General features: G+C 36.0%; 1 protein-coding gene and 1 pseudogene across 1 annotated transcript; one reads left to right on the top strand and one right to left on the bottom strand.

Annotated features, from left to right (window-relative positions):
- The first annotated feature begins 4,099 nt into the window (after positions 1–4,099).
- LOC114180353 (protease Do-like 10, mitochondrial) lies at positions 4,100–23,170 on the top strand. The gene is made up of 9 exons (XM_028066655.2): positions 4,100–5,504; positions 5,710–6,108; positions 8,277–8,522; positions 9,889–10,084; positions 17,651–17,910; positions 18,285–18,412; positions 19,533–19,736; positions 20,399–20,449; positions 22,768–23,170. The coding sequence occupies exons 1-9, from the start codon at positions 5,261–5,263 to the stop codon at positions 22,975–22,977; spliced, it is 1,938 nt and encodes a 645-aa protein (XP_027922456.2). The 5' UTR covers positions 4,100–5,260; the 3' UTR covers positions 22,978–23,170.
- Positions 4,440–5,141, bottom strand: LOC114180354 (proteasome subunit alpha type-1-B pseudogene; annotated as a pseudogene).
- Positions 23,171–23,431: the final 261 nt, after the last annotated feature.

The following is a 23,431-nucleotide window of genomic DNA, read 5'->3' as shown; positions in this document are numbered from 1 at the left end:
ATGTTTGTTTATGAATTGATACATAACATAACATATTTCTTCACCTATACTTTTTTTTATGTAAAACAACAATTATTAATAATAACCAAGACAGTAGTATATATTATATCTTGACAACACTACACAACATATTATTTTGTTTTACTAATAAAGTAAATTTTCATAAACAAAACTTAAATGTTGGAGAAGCCTTTTGAATAAGGGGAAACATATAATACATTTTTAAATTGTTACTGAAATACAATCTTCTTAGTTACATGAGTTTTAACAGTACAATAATAAGAATAAACTTAAAAAAACGCACCATTATTCCTGGCAAATTGAGATAAACTAATTAAGTTTTTAGTTACCGAAGGAACATACAACATGTTATTAAGAATAAGATGTTTAGAAAATTTTGAAGAAAAAAAATTTATATTGGATTAAATATGTTTTTTGTCATTAATTGGGATTGGTATCTCTAGAAAAATTGAACTAATTTGATCCCTAACTCTATAAATATATGGATTTAGTCATTTTAACTAAATTTTATTAAATTTATTTAACTAATTTCAAACACATTTCATTATGATATTTTAGTTTGTTTACACAGTTTGACACGTGTCCGTTTAATGTTAGCTGAAAAACACATTTGAAACGTCAAATAAATTTAAAAAAAATAGTTTAAAGGACTAAATTTACGCATTTATAAAGACAAGGGACTAAATTTGTTCAAGGTTTTTATGATGGATTAATTCCAATTTTCACTAAAAGCTGAAAGACCAAAAACATATCTAACCCTTTTATATTACCAAACATGTACCATTGTCGATATGGACTTTGTATGAACCAATGTAAGGAGTCATGATAGACATATTATAATCTCATATGTAATGTGATGAGAAGCCTCATAATCAAGACACCAAAGGGGATCAACCACTGTAGATGCGTCACTTGAGAAAGGAACAGGATGAATTACTTGAGACATGAAAGTTTAGGACTGAGATCATTTTTATTGTTCCTTCGCCTAGAACCTTGACAATGTTTTGACCAGGATCATCTCATTGCCAACCACCAAAAATCCATTACAATCATCAAAGATATGAACACCAATAGCACAAGTATGTGATGCATAGTAGACATCTAAACTTTTCCAACCCTAGGATGAGGACCCAAACCAACCATCTTCGTTAAGATCGAGGAAGACATTGAAGCTAAAAGCCATAACATCAATAATTGATCTTGTTGGACACATTAATCATAACCAACATTGATAACTTTGTTTGTTGCATCTGTTGATGAAGAAAAATGCTTCGAAACATCAAAACCCATGATGAATTGCTCCAATTTGAAATTGCAAATGCTTGCAAAAACTTGTCGTTTCCACACCAACAACTGTTGATCCTTTAGTTTTATTGCAATAGGCGCGTGAAACGTTTACAAAGAATGGACATATAGCTGAGCGAAAGACATAATGATCTTATCTTACTTTAGATACCATTTAAGATCACAAGAGACATGAGAATGAAAAATAAAAGGTACATTAAAAGCTAAGTAAAAAATTACAAAGCATAGTTTATGGCATTGTCTTATATAAACATCAAGAGAACACTAATACATTAAAGTTATCTTTTAGAGTTAAGTATATTTTCAGTTTTTGAACTTTGGCCAAAAATTGGAATTTGTCCCTATTAGAAACTTTGATAAATTTTGGTCCCTAAACTTTAAAAATGGATGAATATAGTCCTTTTAACCCAATTACGTTGACTTTTTTCAACATGTCGAATGTGTTTCATGTTAATATTGCAGTTGTTTACGCCGTTTGACATATTCTCAGCTCAATATTTACTGAGAAATACATTTGAAACCTAAAAAAAAGTTAACAAAATTGGGTTAAAAGGACTATATTCATTCATTTTTAAAGTTTAGGGACCAAAATTTATTAAAGTTTCGACGAGGGACGAATTCCAATTTTTGGTCAAAGTCTAGGGACTAAAAACATACTTAACACTATATTTTATTTATATTTATATTCATTTACAAATTGACCATATTTTCATAGAGTATAAATTTAATTGGTAAAAACTAGAAAAGATGCATGATGAGACAAAGATGTTAGAACTTACCAAAACTACACTAAAATGTAGGGTTTGAGTAGTGGTCAGCTTGGGTTGGGTTGGGTTTGGTCCAACCTGCCCAATGTGGCATAATCCATATTTAGCATTTAAAAATTCAATTTGACTACTTAATTTGTTGGATTATTCGGATATGGATAATTCTAAATACAATTAAATCTTGGCGTGCTCTTTGGATTTAATTTTTAATAAAAAAAATTAATGATGACATTTAAAACCTTGTTCTCCTAAAAAACAACAAAAATTGAAACTCTCAGATCCACAAATAACAAAACTCATCAACCATCTCAACCAAAACATGATCCTCAACACTAAAGGTGAGAACTTTTGATGCATATCACACATCCAAAGAAACCACACAAAGAAAACATAACATTTTGAAAAAGACCAACAAGCATCATACACACAAAAGTAAATTTGAAAAAAATAACACCAATAACATAAACCCTATAAGCACTTAACTACATAAATCCACCCAATCTTGCAAGCGGTGAATTATTTAAGCCCATTGCTAACAACCTAGCCCATTTCATATCCCTCCATTTACATAAACCCTAAAATTCACACACAAACCTCATATGCTTATCCACCCACATACATATTATTTCTACCAAACTTTTTCTTCTTAATCCACACAAGCAAAGCGTAAAGGTGTTGACTGTGACAATTCGAGCATGGCTTCGGTGGGCTTGGGCGTGGTGGTGTTAGGGGTCGTGGAAGTCATGGAGGTCGTCGAGGGCCTGCCGTGAAGAATAGGACAAGTGGGTCCTTGTTACGAAACTCAAACGCATGGTGAAAAATGGCACCTAGGACTTCCTTGTTTCACGTCCTCAAGGGCTCTGATCCTTCAAAGGAGGAGCTTGATACGATTTTGGAGAGTTGTAACTACTTCTTCGTGGTGTTGGAGAATGTGAAGAAGTGATGGAAGCCATTGGATAGGAGCGAATCAAACACCTCAAGAATCATAAATCAAGCATAGGAACAATCCACATCAAGCATGAAGCATGAAAATCAAATACTAACTTGAATTGGAAAATCATATATATTTTAACAACACAATTTTATACAAGAATTCAATGTTTTACATCTAATATCAAGAAATAGAAATTGCTCTTCATGGTGGAGAACCTAGGATTTTACAAAATTGAAGAATAAGAAAGAAATTGGAACCATAAAGTAGAAAAAATCTCTCTTCCAAGGTTCTTAACAACTACTCCATGCCATTGTGAGCTCAATTGTGCCTTCTATTCGCATCTCTGCCTCTAATTTCCATCCTCTTTAACCCAAAAGGGGTAAAACCTTCATGGATGAAGAAGGAGACCCAAGAAAGAGAAAGGACAATTTCCTGGCACCTCTAGCCGTCTTCAAGAGCCTATCCTGAGCACCTAAGGTGTTTCTATTAGTGAAAAATGATGAATGTCCTAAAACTCCCGTCGAAACATGATTAAATGACCATATTTGCGTATCAGGTTGACATTCTCACCCAGCGAGTCATATTTTCGCTCAGCGAGTCATATTTTCGCTCAGCGACTTGAATACGACAGTTTTCTACTGTCATTTTTTCTCAGCGAGTCAGCCTATCGTCCAATGGTGACTTTTGCCATCTAGCTCAATGCAGTATATACCTATAGGTGAGTCCTTTCTCCATGTTTGTAATGTTAGGCGATTCTAATGTCCCCGACGTGAGTATTTGTCTAAAAATCAATTTTTCTGTTTCAATCATACTTCTTTGAATTCCAACTTGTTTTCCTCACCATAATTACTTCTTATTGACTTATTTCACACAATCATAATAGAGATAAGAAGTAAAAAATCATAAAACAACTCAAATATAAAAACACTGAAAAAACAAGATAAACTTAAGAATTAAACAAGTAAAAATTATAAAGAAATTGATTTCATTCACAAAACTAAACACCAATAAACGATATAAAACAACATCATCAATATTATTTTATAATTTATAAATCTTACAACATTTTAATTCAAGGATCATTTAAGTCACAATTTTCATCACCAATCTCATTGAGTATTCTCTATGCTCTTTTTACAACCCAACATCAATAAATCCTTAACCCTCTCCCAAAATCTCTTCCCTGAAAAATTTTCGATCACCTTTCCATTAATAGTGAATCGTTAAAGAAATTTCCCATATAGGTCAAGGCTCTTCCAAAATTTCAGTCAGGTTCATCAAACAGCTATTAAATTGTTTACAATGATGAGGCTCGGATGAATTGCAGAGACAAACATATTGACGCAAATAAATACATCATACGAAACTGACTCATCTTTAATTTAACACCTCTCGAAATAGATTTTTACTAATCAAATTTCCATGGGAGAAGCTCCTGGATCTCCAGCAGCTGCACCTTGATCTGGACCAGAAGCCTGGTCTGTGGGAGCATCCGGCTGAGCTTCTTCAGCTGGAGGTTCTTCCTCCCTCACAATCTCAAAAGAATCAATCAACTGTTGAACAGTTTCCTGATCTAAAATGTGGAATGGTTCACCAACTCCAACTACAGCAATGGTGCAGACAGAACTCCTCAGTTTTTCACCTTGCAAAGACTCCCTAGTCGCTATAAGTGCATCTTTGATAAGATCTTCTCGAGAAGAGCCCACGAAGTTATCAAACTTGCGTTCCAAATATGTCTTTGCAGCTTGAGAGCGAGACCCAATAGCAAAAGCCTCATATTCAAAATAGTTTCCACTCGGACAGTTGTAATAGAGGTGAGCTCCTGATTCATCTAATCCCGCTACCAGAAGACCAACCCCATATGGTCGTTTCCACGATCGCTGTGTACAAACCTGCAACTCAAATTCTGAATTTTAACAAACATACAACACGCAATTCACTTACTCTCATGACCTAAAATCGAAATTAAAGAGCGGAACACTAAACGAGTAGTTCCAATTCCAACAATTAAAATGCACTCGGACCTGTGCCTTGTCGGCGAGCTGAACAACGAGCCTACCCACGGGGAGAGGGGACTCGTAGGTATAGTTATAGTTGATGCACTCGGATCGCATGTAGCGGGAAAGGACTCGGCCATCGGCGGTGAGGCCGGCGATGGCCACGCCGATGTGGTTGTCGACCTTGAAGATCTTCTTCTGGTGCGAGGAGAGTTCGGAGTTGGCCTTGTTGACACATGCCAGAACCACGTGCGTCTTGGATCGGAGACCGATCGCTGCCGAGCCCTGCTTCACCGCTTCCATCGCGTACTCCACCTGGAACAGCCGCCCCGCAGGGCTCCATGTCGTCACATCCGTGTCGTACTGGTTTCGAAACATTCTCGATTCATCAACAAAACCAACCCTTTGCCCTTTTCTTCCTCCTCTTCTTCACTCTCGCTCTCTCTTCCCCTCCTGCGCTGTGTCTTCAGTATTGGACAAGTTAGGTCATGTTTCACTGTTGAAATTTCTTTCTGCACCTCCCTTTTTTTCCTCCACACCCATATATATATATATATATATATATATATATATATATATATATATATATATATATATATATATTAGTGACTACATGGCACCCTAATTTGAGATGTGGGATCACCATAGCAGTAGGAGTGTAACGTTGCTTGATTTGTGAATGTAGTGATGGCTTCTTTTGTTCGTGTGGCTCGCAACCTTTTCTCGTCTTCCTTTTACTCCCATCTCTTGAAAGACCGTGCTGTCGCTCAACCAGCGACCAAGACCATACAGAATGCTGTTGCACAGTCATTGTCAGTTGTTAGGAACAATATCACACAACAAATTAAGAGCAAACTTAGAAGTGAAAAACAATTATTTCTCACATCTTCCGCGTCTTTGTTCAAAGGTTACAATTTCAGGAACCGGCGATTGCCAGTTAAGAAAGCACGTGAGGCTTACGCGACGCAGAATACGGCGGTCGAACTTGCGTTGAATTCTGTAGTAAAAGTTTTCACTGTTTCGTGCAGTCCCAACTACTTACTTCCTTGGCAGAACAAGTCCCAGCGCGAAACAATGGGCTCTGGTCAGTTTATTTTACTTACATCAAAGAAACCCTGATAACTTTCATCTATTAAGTTTGATATTCATTTATGTATATCATTCTAAGTTTTACAATATCTTCAAATAATGTTTGTTCAAATGATTGAGAATAAAGTTGCACATTTTCTTCCGCAAATATTTGAGAATAAATTTGCATATTAACTCGGTTTCTTCTACAAGCTATAGCCTATTTGTAGTTCTTAAGGGTATAGTTACAAGGCAATTTTGGACAAGCTTCTCCATGGGCTAATTTTAGAAAAGAAAAACATGATAAAAATTGGAAATTAGCTTCTCCATATGCTAGATTAGCTTATGTATGTCCTAATTTGTAAAAGTTATCTCATGTAACTTTTTCGATTTTTTTTTTAACTACAGTATGAGCTAATTTTAGTTTATGGAGAAGTTAATTTTGTATTTTCTTATGTGTCTTCCTAAAAGGGTTTGTGAAGAAGTTTGCCCAAACAGTCCCATAATTGTTGGAAGAAACTTCTAGTTCATCAATGGAGACTTTGATTTGAAGCTTGAATCTCGAAAAAGGCAACATTAAATGTTTTTCCTATTGTACTGTAAAATGGGACAGAAATGTGCTTTGTCTCAAGCTTTATGCACTTTAATTGTGCAATAGGTGAAAGTTACCACCATTCCTATGACTAGTGCAAGCTATGAAAATGTGAAATTGCCTAATGTACTTGCACTTCTTCTGTTATGCAAAATCAGTATCTTCATTTTTGAACTGTTGAAAGCATGATTTGAGTAGTGTTCTCCAAGCATTTTTTTTTCCTCTCCAGTAGCTGCGTGCCCTTTGAGCAATTTTTCTTTCCAATAACTGTTATCCTCTCCGGCAGCTGCCGCACCCACCAAACATTTTTTCTCTTCGACAGCTTCTAACTCTTCCAAACCTTTTATTGCTCAACAGCAGCAGTTGCCCCCACCAAGCAGTTTTTCTCCACAGCAGTTGTTGCACCCTCCAAGCAGTTTGCTATCTGGCAAACAACTGTGGTCGTAGAGCATTTATGCTCTTCAACAACTTTGCACCCTCCGAGCACTTTTGCTTTTCTCCAGCCTCCGTGTTCTCAAAGCAATTTTGCTCTTTGACTGCCGCTGTACTCTCTGAACATTTTTGCTCTTCGGCATGCACCACACCTTACGAATATTTTTTCTCATAGGAAACTGTTGTGTTCTCTGAACTGTTTTTTCTTTCTGGTAGCCACTGCACCATATGAGCATTCTTGCTCTTCTATTGTTGCCATGCTCTTTGAACTTTTATCATTCTGCAGTAGCCACTATGTCCTTCGACCTCCTGAAACCAGAGTTGCCCTTTTCCAACAACTACGTTGTTGCTTGAATCAAGGCCCATCATTACCTTGTGTGACCAGCTCCTTGGCATGCCATCTTTGCATACTTGCACCAAATCAATGCATGAAGCTGTCATCACTAGCTTTCTCAGCTCCAACAACTAATTGATTGGCATGCCACTTGGTCTCTCAAGGGCTCTCATGGTGATGGCATTTGTAACAAACTTGACTCATGATACATATGCTCTAACTTGAAGGAGGGGGGGGGGGGGGGGAGGGGGTATTAAACATATGATTTGACTACATTAAATAGGAAAATATGACATGATTTGATTACATCAAATAGGAAAGTATATTGGCAAATATCTAACATTATTAATTCTTGGTTTTGTTCCTTATTATTGTATTTCTTCTTCATTACAAATAAGAATACTCATGTGTTTACACAAAACATATCACAAGCAATCCTTTCAACACAAATAAAGAGCCTTTATTCATGTACTTACTAATTGAATTGAAGTATATTTGTTGCTTTAAGTGTTCCCCATGATGTAATCCATATGTTATTCTGTGATTTTTATTTGTTATTTATTGTGTGCTTTCAGGTTTTTAATTATCTCAAATTGGTTCTGTATGGATTTGATATATATATGAATGGACTAAACTAAGATTGATTAAAATTATAAAAAAATATTGATAATATTCAACTAAATGGCTAAACTGAGAAAAATGCATATATTTGAGGACTAAAATGGTAGTTGTTTGTGAATTTGTTGAAGTATTTGTGCTCTTCACCGTGCTTGTTTTCTTTTATGCCTTTTCCTTTCTCTAAAAGATCTTTATGATGGTGATGCAGGGTTTGTAATTTTGGGTAGAAAGATTCTTACAAATGCTCATGTGGTAGCTGATCACACTTTTGTACTTGTAAGGAAGCATGGCTGTCACACCAAATATAGAGCAGAAGTCAAAGCTGTTGGTCATGAATGTGATTTAGCTATATTGACTATTGAGAATGAAGAGTTTTGGGATGGTATGAATCCCTTGGAGCTTGGAGATGTCCCATTTCTACAAGAAGCTGTTGCTGTTGTGGGATATCCTCAAGGTAGCAATAGTGTATGGATTAACTTGTGCTACATATTTTGTGTTCTATTCTTCCTTGTTTTTGAGGTACAAAATTATATATTATTAAGAATGAAAATAGAATCTATCACCAAAGAAAGAAAAGACATCATCATGAATAATAATAAATATGAATATAATATTAAACCGCAAGAAATGTGCAAAAATATTCAGCCTTATTTGATTATTTCCTAATCTATGCCTTGATTTTATGATAGGCTATTTATTGCTTACTGATTTTTTTTCCTGAATGTGGCAGATTTAGTTTCCTCTTTGGGACTAATTCTGTTTATAAATCAGTGGCTGCATCATTCAAAATGTTCGGAGAAATAAAATATGAAAAGTTATATGGACAAATTACACTCTGGCAGAAAAACCATTTCTTTGATATTCTGGTAAAAAATTCTAAAATAAATTATGAGAAACTCCATTATGTCTGTAGCAGGTGACACTTTCTCCAAGAACCCTAAATATGTTATTCCATCAGAAGGCAGTTTTGTTATAATGCAAGAAAGAACTAAGTATGCATTTAATTTAAAATACATTTAAGAAGAAAAAACTCTGGCCAACAAATCTATAATGTGCATTTCTATTGGTCCTATTAAGCGTTGGTTTTAGATTTTCAGAGGGATTTATGCCAGTTTTGCGAAGAAGAAACCCCTAGTGATTAGGGGAATGCTTAGAGTCCAAAAAAAGATTCATAAGAAAATGTACCTAAGCACGAAGAGAATCAAGGTCCAGATTGCTCTATTCGGTTTGGTTCAAAGCATAGAAGAATTGAAAATGTAGTGAAAGAGTTCGCAACCCTAATTCACCTGTTTCTTCATTATTTGGGTTCCTAAGTTGAAATTCTTAAGAAATATTCGTGGAAGTAAAATTGAAAGAAATGTTTAAATTGAAAATAATTCAAATTAAAGACCCAACAGACATTAGGTAAAGCCTCTAAGGATGGAATATCTCTCACTGGAACACTTCCCAAAACTTGATGTATGAAAATTAATGTTCTAAAAGAAGGTTTTCCTTGAGAAGCAAACTTCCAAGGACTTAGTTGATTTGCAATGATTGTAGGGTTACAAAGAACCTTGAGGGTTATTTCCTGTCAATGTTTCCCTCTTTTTTGTTTGATTCTTTTTAAGGAAGGGGGAGGTTCTTTGAGGCCCATTTCTACTTCTCTTTCTCTTGGAAAACTCTTCTTTAGCAAATAGAAAAATAAAAAGGTTATAGGAAAGTGAAATTATAGTGAAGTTATGTTGGGCATGCGTGGCATGGGAATCTGTGAACATTGAGCACTTGTAGCAGAGGTGATCACACATTTGAATTAAATAATTAGTGTAGGTGTTTGTTTGCAGGTGGTGACAACATTTCAGTCACCAAAGGAGTTGTTTCAAGGGTTGAACCCACACAGTATGTTCATGGTGCATCACAGCTGATGGCAATACAGATTGACGCAGCCATAAATCCTGGGAACAGTGGTGGCCCTGCCATTATGAGCAATAAGGTTGCCGGAGTAGCATTTCAAAATCTTTCAGGTGCCGAGAACATAGGGTAAGTGGGACTTCTTAGCCTTTGTTTTTCTTGAGTTCAAAGCTTAAGATTCATTAATCTCTCTTTTTTCCAGTAGTTTTGATTTCATGCATACCAGTATAATTCACAAATAACTTTATTAATAAAAAGAAAAGTGAAAGTTATTCTCTGAAACAAACGATATACACATTCATAAAAAGGTTCATTTGGCTAACAGAATCACAAAAGAATCATTTCTTGCTCATGAAAGAATTTGTGTAAATATTCACATTAATGATCACACACGTACAAAATGAGTGGAAAAAACATGCAAAAGGGCAGGGAAAATTCAAGCCAATGATCATGATTTGTTATTTTATTATTTCCTTCTTTGTACCTAAATTGTTCTTTAGGTATTGTTAAGGGTGTGGAAAAATCCGGTATAGTTTTATGGTCTAGGAATCCATCGGACACCAACACTCGTACGATACTTGTAGGACACACTATGTCTAATCTGAAAGATATTTTTTATCTTTGACATGATTTTGATGATTAAAATAAGGAACAAATCTTATTCTATCACTACTTTTTGCATATTGGATATTAGATAGATAGATTAGATTCATTTTTGTGTTAGTTGACAATGTGTTAGTTGATAGTTTCAAACTTAACATGTATATACACGACGTGTCCCGTGTCCTATGTTTTTTCAATTTATCCGTATCTCTATATCCGTATCCGTGTCGTATCCGTACCCGTGTCCGTATCCGGGCAACATAGAATGCAAAGACCAAATTATGCAAGTCAAGAACAGTAAACATAATAAGTGGTTTTCTTGGAAAATTAGCTCATCTTGAGGCACAAAAGCTGAATAAATGATGGGTCAAATTGGGTAAGGAGTGGACTGGTGGTCCTCTAAAAAGTATAGAGATCAGAAGAAGTAACAGCTATGCTAAGAATTAGGTTAAAATAGGATAAAAACAGGAAATATCAAAATGAAGGGAAAGGAGGAGGAACATTCTCTGAAGCCATGGATCTCTGCATTTGATACCATATTGAATGAAAAACTGATGCCAACTTGGGATAGAGGTATGGAAAGAATGTTTAATAGTGGTTTTCATCTCTTACCTTATTCATTTATAGGATTTCCTTACATCAAAGATACAAAAAAAATTAATTGTAAATTCTACACCTATTGGTCACATAGGTAATAAATACTATGCATAAGTTAACCTATTCTCACAAGTTAACCCATCCAATTAAGTTATTCTGACATGAAGCAAGTTGTGTGATTGTAATAAAGATTAAACGAGAAGTGCAGTATTATGAATTGAGAATAGGTTTTTGAATTCAACGTTGTGTCGTTTCCAGTCCACAAAAACGAAAGGCATAGAAAAGTAGCAATGTAACAGAAAGGAGAGAGAAGAAAACAGAATCCACCACCCCCCCAACAAAGAAAACCTGTCTTATATAATTAGTTGCTGTCACACACGAATCCTTTCAAACGTGAATTTGTTATCCTTGTCCTGGTGCTCCTTCTGGTTCCCACCTCCTTAGGATCAGGTGCCATGTGTACTGACCCACTCACAGTAGTTGTTTCCTTAATTGCCCCTGTTGCTTCTTCCTCTCTTACATGTCCTCCTCCATTAAAATCAACCTTGTCCTCAAGGTTGAAACCTGGATAGTTTACCTTGATCACATCATAATCTTCCCACGTGGCCTGAGACTCATTGAAGCCTTCCCATGCCAGGAGAACTTGATTCACTAGTTGTCCTCCTTTAAGAATGCGGTGTGACTGCAATATTGATACTGGTTGCATAACAAGTCCAATCTCATTAGTGATCATGGGCAGGGGAACATAAGGTTGATTATGGTCACCATGACAGGGTTTCAATTGTGAGCAGTGGAAGACTGGATGAATCTTAGTAGAATATGGTAGTAATAACTTGTAAGCTATCTAGCCAACACGTTGAATGATTGGAAATGGGCCAAAATATTTTAATCCCAGCTTTTGATTCTTTCTCAATGCTAAAGAATTTTGTCTATAAGGTTGCAACTTGACTAGAATCATATCTCCAATCTTGAATTCCACTTCTCGTCACTTCTGGTCAGCAACCTTTTTCATTCTCTGTTGAAGCGTCAAATTTTGAATCATATTTCGGCACAAGGGGAGGATCTCTTCCATATACTACTTTAAATGGTGTCATTTTAGTGCTGGTATGATAGGCCGTGTTATACCAGAATTCTGCCCATGGTAAGAACTTTGTCCACGCCTTAGGATTCTCATAGGTGAAGCAACGTAAATACATTTCTATGCAGCGATTTACGGCCTCTGATTGACCATCAGATTGTGGGTGATAAGCTGTACTCATAGCTAAACTTGTGCCACTCAATTTGAACAATTGTTTCCAAAAGTGACTTGTAAAAGCTTTGTCTCTGTCTGAAACAATTGTTTTTGGGAACCCATGCAATTTAACCACCGTCTTCATGAATAATTCAGCAACCTAAGTGCTTGTATAATTAGATCTAAGAGTGGCAAAATGAGCATATTTTGAAAGTCTATCCGCTACAACCAAGATTACTGTGAACCCGTTTGATGGTGGAAGTCCTGTGATAAAATCCATGGCTATATCATCCCATATCTGATTGGGAATGGGCAAGGGTTGCAAAAGTCCTGCAGGAAGCGTATTGGAGGCCTTAGCTTGCTGACAAATAAGGCAATTCTTCACATACTTTGCAATTTCCTTCTGCATACCCTTCCAATGAAATTGAGCTGCAATACGTGCCATTGTTCGGGCTATGCCAGCATGTCCCCCTAGTGGAGATGAATGAAACTCATGGAGTATTTGTTGCGTGATGGCATGATCTGTGGAAGGACTAACCTCCCATTCCAGTACAACAATTCATCATGAACAATATAGAGAGGATGTGGTGGTTTCCCATTTATACAACTATCCCGAATGGACCTCAATTCCTCTTACTCCGAGATGGCAATCTTGATGGACTGGATAAGCTCTGATTGAGGTTGTGACCATGCCATTAAGAAGGACCTTGACAAAACATCTGCTGGAATATTATCCTTACCTGGCTTATATTCAACTCTAAAATCATAGCCAAGCAGTTTATGCAACCAAGCTTGCTGCTCTGGTGTCTGTATAGCTTGCTCTGTAATGCTCCTTAAGCTCCTTTGATCTGTCCTTATAATAAATTTGTGGCCCAGAAGGTAATGGCGAAACTTAGCAATAGCTTCGGTAATGGCTTACAATTCACGTGTATATGCAGATTTCTTTTGCAAGCTTGGTGTTAACTTCTTTGAGAAGAATGCAAGTGGATGATTGTTTTGACCAAGGACTGCTCCTATGCCAATACCCGATGCATCTGTTTCAAGCACAAATTGTTGAGAAAAATTGGGCAGAGCTAAGACCGGGGCATTTGTCAAAGCAATCTTAAGCTTGTTGAAAGGATCTGCTGCAAGTGGATTCCAAAGAAAATTATCTTTCTTCAATAATTGTGTAAGAGGGGCTGCTATGGTAGCATATCCTTGGATAAATTTGCGGTAATAACCAGTAAGTCCAAGGAACCCACGTAGTTGCTTCAAATTTTGAGGTTGGGGCCAATCTAACACAGCTTGCACTTTTGAAACATCCACTGCCACGTCGTTACCTGAAACTGTATGACCAAGATAATCCACTTGTTTTAACCCAAAGGAGCATTTCGAAAGTTTAGCATACAACCGGTGTTGCCTAAGGGTTTGCAAAACAGTTGTCAGATGATGTAAATGAGCAGTCCAATCAGAGCTATATACCAATATATCATCAAAGAAAACCAGAACAAATTTGCGTAACAGCCCCTAAAAAATATTATTCATTAATGACTGAAAGGTAGCCGGTGCATTTGTAAGGCCAAAGGGCATAACAACCCACTCATAATGGCCATGATGAGTTCTGAAAGCTGTCTTGAAACGGTCCTCCTCCTTTAACAATATTTGGTGATACCCGGATCACAAATCTAACTTTGAAAAATATTGGGCTCCACATAACTCATCAAGCAATTCATCTACAGTAGGAATTGGAAAAGAATCCTTAATAGTAATTGCATTTAAAGCCCTATAATCAGTGCAAAATCTCCATTGGCCATCTTTCTTTTTTACAAGAACAATAGGAGAGGAGAAAGGGCTATTACTAGGCATAATAAGTCCTTCTTGCAGCATCTCATTAACCATATTTTCTATTTGTTCCTTTTGGCTATGAGGGTACCGATATGGTCGTACCTTAACTGGTTTTGCATCTCGAATCAAAGGAATAGAGTGATCATGAGTTCTGTTTGGAGGTAATCCTTGCGGAACTGAGAACACATCCTTGTATGAGTGCAACAACAAAGCCAAATCTGGTTCCACATTATCTGGTATTTGTAACCACTCATCATCAGCACAATAAGGGGTCTCCAATTGCATGGTGAAAACTTCTGAAATAGCATGAGTCTTATGCATACGACGTATGTGGTTAAATTGGGCTTGATCAGGAAGCCTTGGTTTGTCTCCATGCAAGGTGATAAATTTTCCATTCAAGTAAAACTTCAGTGACAAAGCACTGTAGTCTGAAACATGTGGGCCCAAGGTGGCCAGCCATGCAGCACCAAGCACTAAGTCAGCACTTGAAACAGGTAAAAGATAAACGGATAATTTTAAAGAATGACCTTGAATCATGACTTCCATATATCTCACCATGCCTTCCACTGACAAAGCATGACCGTTCCCTACTAAAACTTGAAAACCTGAAGTTGGCTCAACAGGTAGTTTTAAACAATGGGCTAATCGAGGTTGCAAAAAATTATCGGAACTACCACTGTCCAATAAAATTTGTACCACCATACCATTGATTGCTCCTTGAAATTTCGTAGTACCTACACCTGATCCTCCATTAAAGGCGTTGAATGATAAATGAGGTTCCAACGATAAGTCTTGAAGGTCAGGTATAACATGATCTGGGGGGTCTGGTTCCAGAGAATCTTGCTCATTCATTTCAACTTGTAATAACAAGTACTGCTTGTTTGGACATTTATGGCCAGGAGAGAATTTCTCATCGCATGTAAAACACAATCCTTTTTCACGTCGTAACCTAATCTCAGCTGCGGAAATATTTTTGATATTGGAGTGTTTGTTGTGAGTTTGTGTATGTTGGGTAGCGTGGGAGTGGTAAGTAAGGGTGGAAGGCTTGTTGTTTTTTGGGTTTGTGTAATCGGGTATGAGAGGCTTTTTTGTAGGCTATGGGGTTGATAGGGTTTGTGTTTAGGAATGTATTTCTCTTCATATAACTTGGCTAAAGAGATTGTATGAATCATGGAGGTTGGAGCCTGAGCAATTACATCCCGACGTATATCTGGTTTCAGACCGCTAATAAAGCAATCTAACAGTGCATCAGGCGTTACACCATACACACGGTTTGCTAGTGCTGTAAATTCCTTGTAATAGTCCTGTACTGAACCAGTCTGAGCTAGCTTGAACAGAGTGGAACGGGGACATTCATATGGAGATGGCCCAAATTCCATTTCTAGAGCTCTTGTGAAACCCACCCATGAATGAAATGGGTTATTCTTCGTTAACATTTGGAACCATGGAATAACATTTGCATCCAAATGAACTGCTGCAATCATCAATTTCTGATCATCTGGAGTATTGTAATACGTAAAAAATTGTTCGGCCTTGAAGATCCACTCAAGAACATTAGAACCATTGAAACGTGGAAAGTCCAGCTTAACCGAACGAACTTGAAATGGCTGGGAGACATTGTGATGAGCAAGGTTTGAAGCGGAAGAGCCTTCCTCCAATTTCTCTATGCATGATGTATACTCTGTATGTCGTGTTTCCATCAGCTCCAAAATACGCTTCACGTCAACGACAAGGTCCTTCAATCGTGTGTTTTCGGCTATAATCACTCGTTCGTCGATGAAAGCACCAAATGTAATAAAGATTAAACGAGAAGTGCAGTATTATGAATTGAGAATAGGTTTTTGAATTCAACGTTGTGTCGTTTCCAGTCCACAAAAACGAAAGGCATAGAAAAGTAGCAATGTAACAGAAAGGAGAGAGAAGAAAATAGAATCCACCACCCCCCCCAACAAAGAAAACCCGTCTTATATAATTAGTTGCTGTCACACATGAATCCTTTCAAACGTGAATTTGTTATCCTTGTCCTGGTGCTTCTTCTGGTTCCCACCTCCTTAGGATCAGGTGCCACGTGTACTGACCCACTCACAGTAGTTGTTTCCTTAATTGCCCCTGTTGCTTCTTCCTCTCTTACAGTGATCTAGGGGTGGACAACCTGAAGATTGTGGGTTATTATTCATCAGAAAAGACTGAATATCTGTATGTATGAGGGAAGGTGATGTGTTCTCAATGGAAGGTTCTATTCGGTTGGATAGTGCGAGAGGTTGAAAGGTTAGGATGTATATTGAAGCTATAGAATATGTGTGAACCATTTGGGAAAATGATTTGAAGCTAGTGGGTGTGGGTTGAAGAAGGCTGTCCCAATAGGGTAATGGTTGTATTGTTGTTTGTGAAGGTAAGGCTTGGATTGGCGAAGCTGACAGAAATTTCCCCTATCGTTGATAGACATTCTAGACAAATGTTGAAAAACCAGGTCAATGAAATGGAAACACGAAAAGAAAAAAATGCACAATTGAGCACTTGAGATAGATAGAGAATTTAGTAGATATTTTTTTTAGAAAAAAAGCGAACAACAAAGGCGGTCCCTTTTAAAAAGGAAAACAGGGATGCTGCAGAAGAAAACTGAAACAAAATTGAAGAATATAGTGAAAACTGAAGAGTGTATTTTAAACTGAGATTTCGTACAAGATGAAACCAAATAATAAAAAGATAATAGAACTTTTATGTGAAAGAAAGTGAAAGCTTGTGAAATAGAGTAATTAAAATATGAAACAGAAAGAAGAACATACATAAAATAACAAGAAATAATTTACATACTAGAGAGTTTTATACATATCTATAAAGCTCTTCTCTAAATTTAAAGCTCATATGTTGAAACCTGTAGCAAGGCATCTTCCAAGTGCAAATAGAGCATCAAGCTGTGAGAAATTGTTTTAGTAAAAGATATAAGTATCCCTAAAGTTTACAATCCAATTGGTTTAAAAGGGAGAATCAGGGAGGAGTTATCATGAGCAACCTTACATCTTGTAACAGAAGCCGGACAAATGAGTTAGATGATGCCATTGACTGCACTGCATATCATCATCACGGAGTTACTAGATCATGTGTACAACCATGCAAACTATCATCACGAAGTTACTAGATCATGTGTACGACAATGCAAACTATCATCACGAAGTTACTAGATCATGGGTACAAAACCATGCAAACTATCAAGTATTGCTTTTCTGATCAAACATAAATTTTGCACACTAGATTACTTCCTTCCTTTCATATCGGATGTTGCAGTTACATTATACAGTTTCTCTAATAAAGCATTTTGTGTAGAAGACCATGGAAAATATATTGGATTTTGTGAAGCATTCTATATTATATATTCTGCTTTTCTGATCAAACATAATTTTTGTACACTAGATTACTTCCTTTCATATTGGATGTTGCAGTTACATTATACCTGTTCCTGTAATAAAGCATTTTATATCTGGTGTAGAAGAAAATGGAACATATATTGGATTTTGTTCTCTGGGTTTGTCATGCCAGACTACTGAAAATGTGCACCTCAGAAACCATTTTAGCATGAGACCTGATATGACTGGGGTGATTGTAAGCAAAATTAATCCACTTTCAGATGCATACAAGATTTTGAAGAAAGATGATATTATACTTTCATTTGATGGTGTTCTTTTAGCAAATGATGGGACAGGTGTGTTCTTTCTTTTCTGTTTCCTGAATTTTCATTTATACATTTTTTACTGTATAGATAATCATCAAGAAGTCTTAACCAAATGTGGCTCAGATGCATATGATATGGAAAGAATAAACATGGTAGCAACTATCTAAGTTATTCCATTTATTTGAGTTCCTCTTCTGCTTTAACATTGCATGTCTGCATTGCAAGCATCAACCTGATAGAACAAAATGCTTAGGTGCAATGGCAAGGTATGAGACTTGAGAGTCCTCCCACGCTGAAAATTGTCAGAGCATACTCTATATTTTTGATATTGAGGTGTATCCAACAGGTTGTGACAACTGTCGTAGTGAAAGTTGTAACTAACTCAACCTCTATGTATGCTGCAGTTCCTTTTCGAAACAGAGAACGGATAACATTTGATCACTTGGTGTCTATGAAGAAACCTAATGAAAAAGCAGTAGTCAGAGTTCTGCGGGATGGCCAAGAGCATGATCTTAGCATTATTCTCCAGCCCGTATGTTATTATGTATTTCTTCTGTTTAATAAGTGAATGATTGTTCTCAACTTGCTAAGAAACAGGATTGTGTTTATGGCCTGTTTGTGGTGTTTTGGTAATCGCTATTCTCAGAGAGTTGCATTTTTTTTTTCAATGCATGCACACGGGGCAGTGTTGCTGCATTATTGATTTGTGAGTTGTGATGTTTTTTCTTTCTTCTGTTTAATAGGATACACTTTCTTATTTGCGGTTGTACTTTCCACTCTGTGGAAAACAAGTTGAAATGATTTCTGTACTTGTTGATTGTTAGAGTAGTTTAACTCTGGTTTCATGTACAACAGTAGTAATCTATTTCTTAATTTTGTCAGCCACAAACTCTGTTAGTTAGAGTAGGTTTTGACTCTGTTTTCTTGTACAGCTGTAGGGTTCTTTAACTTTGACAGATGTAAACTCTGACTAACTTTCAGTTAGTTAGACCTATGTATATAAACACAGTGTACAGAACAAATTCAGTTGAGTTTTCAATATTCATTCAGATAAAAGTTTCTATCAAGGTTTCTTTAATTATATCATTGGTTGAGTTTATAAATTTTAGCTTAATTGAGTAGACGCATAAGGATTCAGCCGCAAGCTATGGGTCTTGAAGTATGGGATTCTATTGTGACCTTTATAAGGCTTTGGGTTCTCCAAGTACAATAACTAGCTTTTTTGATGTGGTTCTCCCACTATTATTATTAAAATTCTAAAGAGATGGCACTCTCCTTTATATAGAGTGTGGACTACTCGTATTTATATTCACGATTTTTCAACTTAAACTTGTAGAACCTTGAATTTAATTTCCAGCTATAGTAGTCACTGTAGTTTTAGTGTTTTGTTGTATTCATAATTGATTAAGGTCCCTTCCATTTCTTCCATTAAACAAAAGGGGATTACAACCCTTAATTTTGTTTTAACGTTTGATCATTTTTTAACAAATGAAGGATGGAGTGATTTATTTGAATTGAGATTGTTAACTATACAATGTTGCGGTTAGTTGATGTTTGCCATTCCTGAGTTCATTGCTTTCCCTCCTAATTACATTTTTGTGTTACCTGTTGGTTTAGGAGTTTTGTTAAATATATTGCCATCGACATTTCAGATCCAACCGCTAGTTCCAGTCCATCAGTTTGATAAACTTCCAAGTTATTACATTTTCGCTGGTCTGGTATTTGTTCCACTCACTCAGCCATACCTTCATGAGTATGGGGAAGATTGGTATAATAGTTCACCTCGTCGTTTGTGTGAGCGGGCACTAAGGGAATTGCCCAAGAAAGCAAATCAACAACTTGTTATCCTCTCTCAGGTAAACATCTTTTTAACTCCGGTGAAGATCTTATAAAGTTGATGTTTGCCATTCCCGTGTCTGTTATGTGTAATAACAGACTTGCAACTGGTGACAGCCAAGAGAGGGCATAGGTCCTCCATGCATTATGTCTTTCTTGACAGGCTTTTTTGCTTCGTTCCTTTGCTTTTCTGATAGCATTTCTTTTCCTGAGATTATAACAGTGTCTGTCTTTCTAACGCTTGTTGACATGTTTAATAACACCACATGAATTTTACTTCTTTTGCTAGAGTAAAGAAGGATTGACATATGAGGCTTCTTCTTAGGCAGCAATATAGTTGTTTGTGCCACTGAATGATATTTATAATGCACTCTAGTGGACAGAAAAACCTAGCATTTCCTAATGATTAGATTTACCATGTCAAATTAATTTTAAAAATTCAACTTGAATTGAAATATTTTGGCCAAAGGAGTGAAGACGTAGATGTAGAAAATAATTTGCCTGATCACCAATAAAATATCTTATAATTTGCAGAGCTTTATGACTAAAGTGAACTTTCTCATTTAAAATAAATGACTATTAAGTTACTATATGATGCAGTTTCCTCGAGAATTGGTTTTAGCAAATGAATCCAGATATTTGGTTCAAAGTTGTTCTACTAATAATATCTTGTTTGTTTTAGGTCTTGATGGATGATATCAATGCTGGATATGAGCGTCTTGCAGAATTACAGGTGTCAGCTTCTCTATGGTTAAGGCATTTACTCATTTAGTAAATCATATATTGGTCAAAGTCGCATCATAGTTTCTACTCACTGTTAGAATACGGAGTTTGAGATTTTACTAAATCTCACAATTACTCATTTAGTAAATCATATATTGGTCAAATCCATGCTTGGGTGTGATAGGTTTTTGGTTGCATTTACATAGATATTGAAAACTAACCACCTATCATTTCAATGATCACAAGAATTATTATAGACAAGAACTTTCTATACTTAATTTAACAAATGCCCAGGTATACATTAGAAATCCCAAAAGAGTTCTATACATTATTTTTGTTTCGTTTAGAAGGAGATAACCTTTCCCCAATGATCACAAAAGATGCAACCTAGGCCCAGACCTTTTGTTTCATATGTCTTCAACATCAATATTGATGAGAAAAATAAGTTAGGATCATTTTGATATTCGGTTTAGGAAAGGATACTGATGTCACACTCAAAGAAAATGAGAAGGTGAGTGATAAGTCATGCAATTGATCACCATAAGTTACCTAGATAAGATCTAATTTGGATTCTTATAACTCAGAACTCCAAAAAGCTTTCACAAAGAGAAAATTCAATTTTCTTTCAAAATTCATATCTCTATCATATTACAAGTCCATCCTTTTATAGGATGCATTAGGCAAGACCCTTTTAAGTACACATTAATTCTCAATAAGTAATCATTAATACTAACTAATGTTGCTTTAATTCCCATTATATGAATAATTACTTCCCATATTTAATTTAAAAGATAAAAATTATAAAGAAAACTTAAAATTACATTGACATAAAGGACATGGGTATGTTATGAAGAAAACAAGGTTAATAGAAAGTTTTGGAACATAAAGGACATGCCAAGGGATGACAAAAGAGAAACATTACCCCGTCCAGATATTGGAATACGAGTCTCATTGGCATATGATATGCTGCACTAGAGTCTAGAACCCAAGAGTCCTTGAAACATTAAATGAGAAATTGGAGTTCTTACCCGTCACAATAAAAGAGCTAGTACCAGAAAGTTGCTTACTTATAGACTCCATGTGAGATTTTAGATGTTTGATTTTAGCACTTAGTGCTTGTGTTCCTTCTTCAATTGAAGAGGATGAAGGAGTCTTATAAGGATTTTTAGAATCTGAAGTTAGAAGATCAACATTGTTTAATGGAGTTGTCATGTTAAAATCAATAATAGGGATTCCTTAGCTCCCTCCTAAATAAAACAGAATAGTAAGACAGAACTCTGGCAATATTGGTGACAACAGCGGTGATATCAGCAGCAACAAAAGAGTGATGTAGCAGCAGTGACGACTCCAGCAACAACTCTAGCGGATGGTAGAAGGCTGTGGCTCTGATAGATGGCAGTGGCTGGGGGAAATCGTGACAAAACAAGTTTGGTGCACTTCAGGCCACCACAATAACTAAGGAAATGGGTGCACTTTTGTTCTACATCAGTCTCTATATATAGAGAACTCTAATCCTATAGTAATAATTACATAGAGATCTTATGAGTTTCTAGTAGTACACTTAATATCCTACTAAGAACAGAAAGTATGGAAGTGGAGTAAGAAAAAGCCCTTTGATGATGACTTGCCAATAACATCCTTGTACCCTCATTGGCATTGTTAGCTTTATTTGGACTTCAAGTTCCAGATTTAAAGCATAGTCTTCTGTACCTTTTTGGGTCTGAAAATTGCTCTCCCTGAACAGTAGAAGTTTGGTATTCGATCTATTGTAGTATCCATACATTTAGCATTTATCAATCATCTTTCCCTTTAAATGTCTCTTGCATATTATTTTTGATAAAGCACAAAACAGTCTTGAATTGTGCTTGCTAATTCCTCGAGTCTTGTTTGAAAACGATAACAAAGGTGTAGATTTCCCTATGTTAATGCAACCTGCAATTTAAGTGTTGGCGATAGAAAACTGAGGTCAACCTCACAAATTGTTGAACTACAATGCTAAATCTATCAAACCAGACTCTGAAGAGATTGTTATCGTATAAAGGCTTACAAAGATGGCACAGTTGGCCTAAATGCACCCTTACAGTGACAAGTCTCCTTTAGTCTTGCGTGGACCTTAATGACCAAATTTCACTTAAAAATCGAGCACAACCTACCATAGACTTGCGTGGTGTGAGGGGAACAAGGTCTCAATTTCTTTAGAATATCTAACAAATGAATAAAAACAAATTGTTTACATATTTTGATCATTGTTTCAAGTTAATACTGTTTCCTTAAAATGAATGATATATTAATTCCTGTTTGCTTTTATTTTTAAATTTTAATACGCAGGTTTTGAAGGTTAATGGGACAGAAATTGACAATCTAAAACACTTGCGCCAACTTGTTCAAAGCTGTAATGCAGAATTCTTACGAATTGATTTGGATGATGATCGAGTCATTGTCTTGAACTATGAAATGGCAAAAGCTGCCACTTCGAGCATTTTGAAGCGTCACAGAATACCTTCGTCAGTGTCCATTGATCATCTTGACACAGAATAATTACAATTCGGACTGACATGCTCATTTTGAAATTATTGCGACTTCTACCTGATATTACTGGGTTGTGATTAGTAGTTAATTTATTGAAACATCTGTAATAGCGTTCCTAAAATTTCAATTGAAAAGGACAGATAATGACAATACAAACGGCTATGAAACCTTATGATGAATAGGAAAATGAAGATTTCATTCAGTTAAGGATGTTTTGGACGTCTCTTACTTCAATTACAATATTTATTTCGATATATTAAAAAAGTCACATATTTTCCTTTAAATGTCATTTAAAAACAAAATTGCGATTTAAAAACAATTTATCGATAAAAAGTTTTAAAAGTGATAATATCTAAAATGTGGCAATTAACTTGAAAGTGTTATTTTCAAAAAAAAAAACATGTTGGAACAAAGTATATATTTATTGTTCAATGACTTGATTAATATATATATATATATATAT

Source organism: Vigna unguiculata, chromosome 4, assembly GCF_037176805.1.
Source record: "Vigna unguiculata cultivar grain cowpea cultivar isolate G323 ecotype 2 chromosome 4, ASM3717680v1, whole genome shotgun sequence".
Classification (NCBI taxonomy): domain Eukaryota; kingdom Viridiplantae; phylum Streptophyta; class Magnoliopsida; order Fabales; family Fabaceae; genus Vigna; species Vigna unguiculata.
The sequence above is the reverse complement of the archived record's forward strand: the minus strand, read 5'-3'. Positions and strand labels throughout refer to the sequence as shown.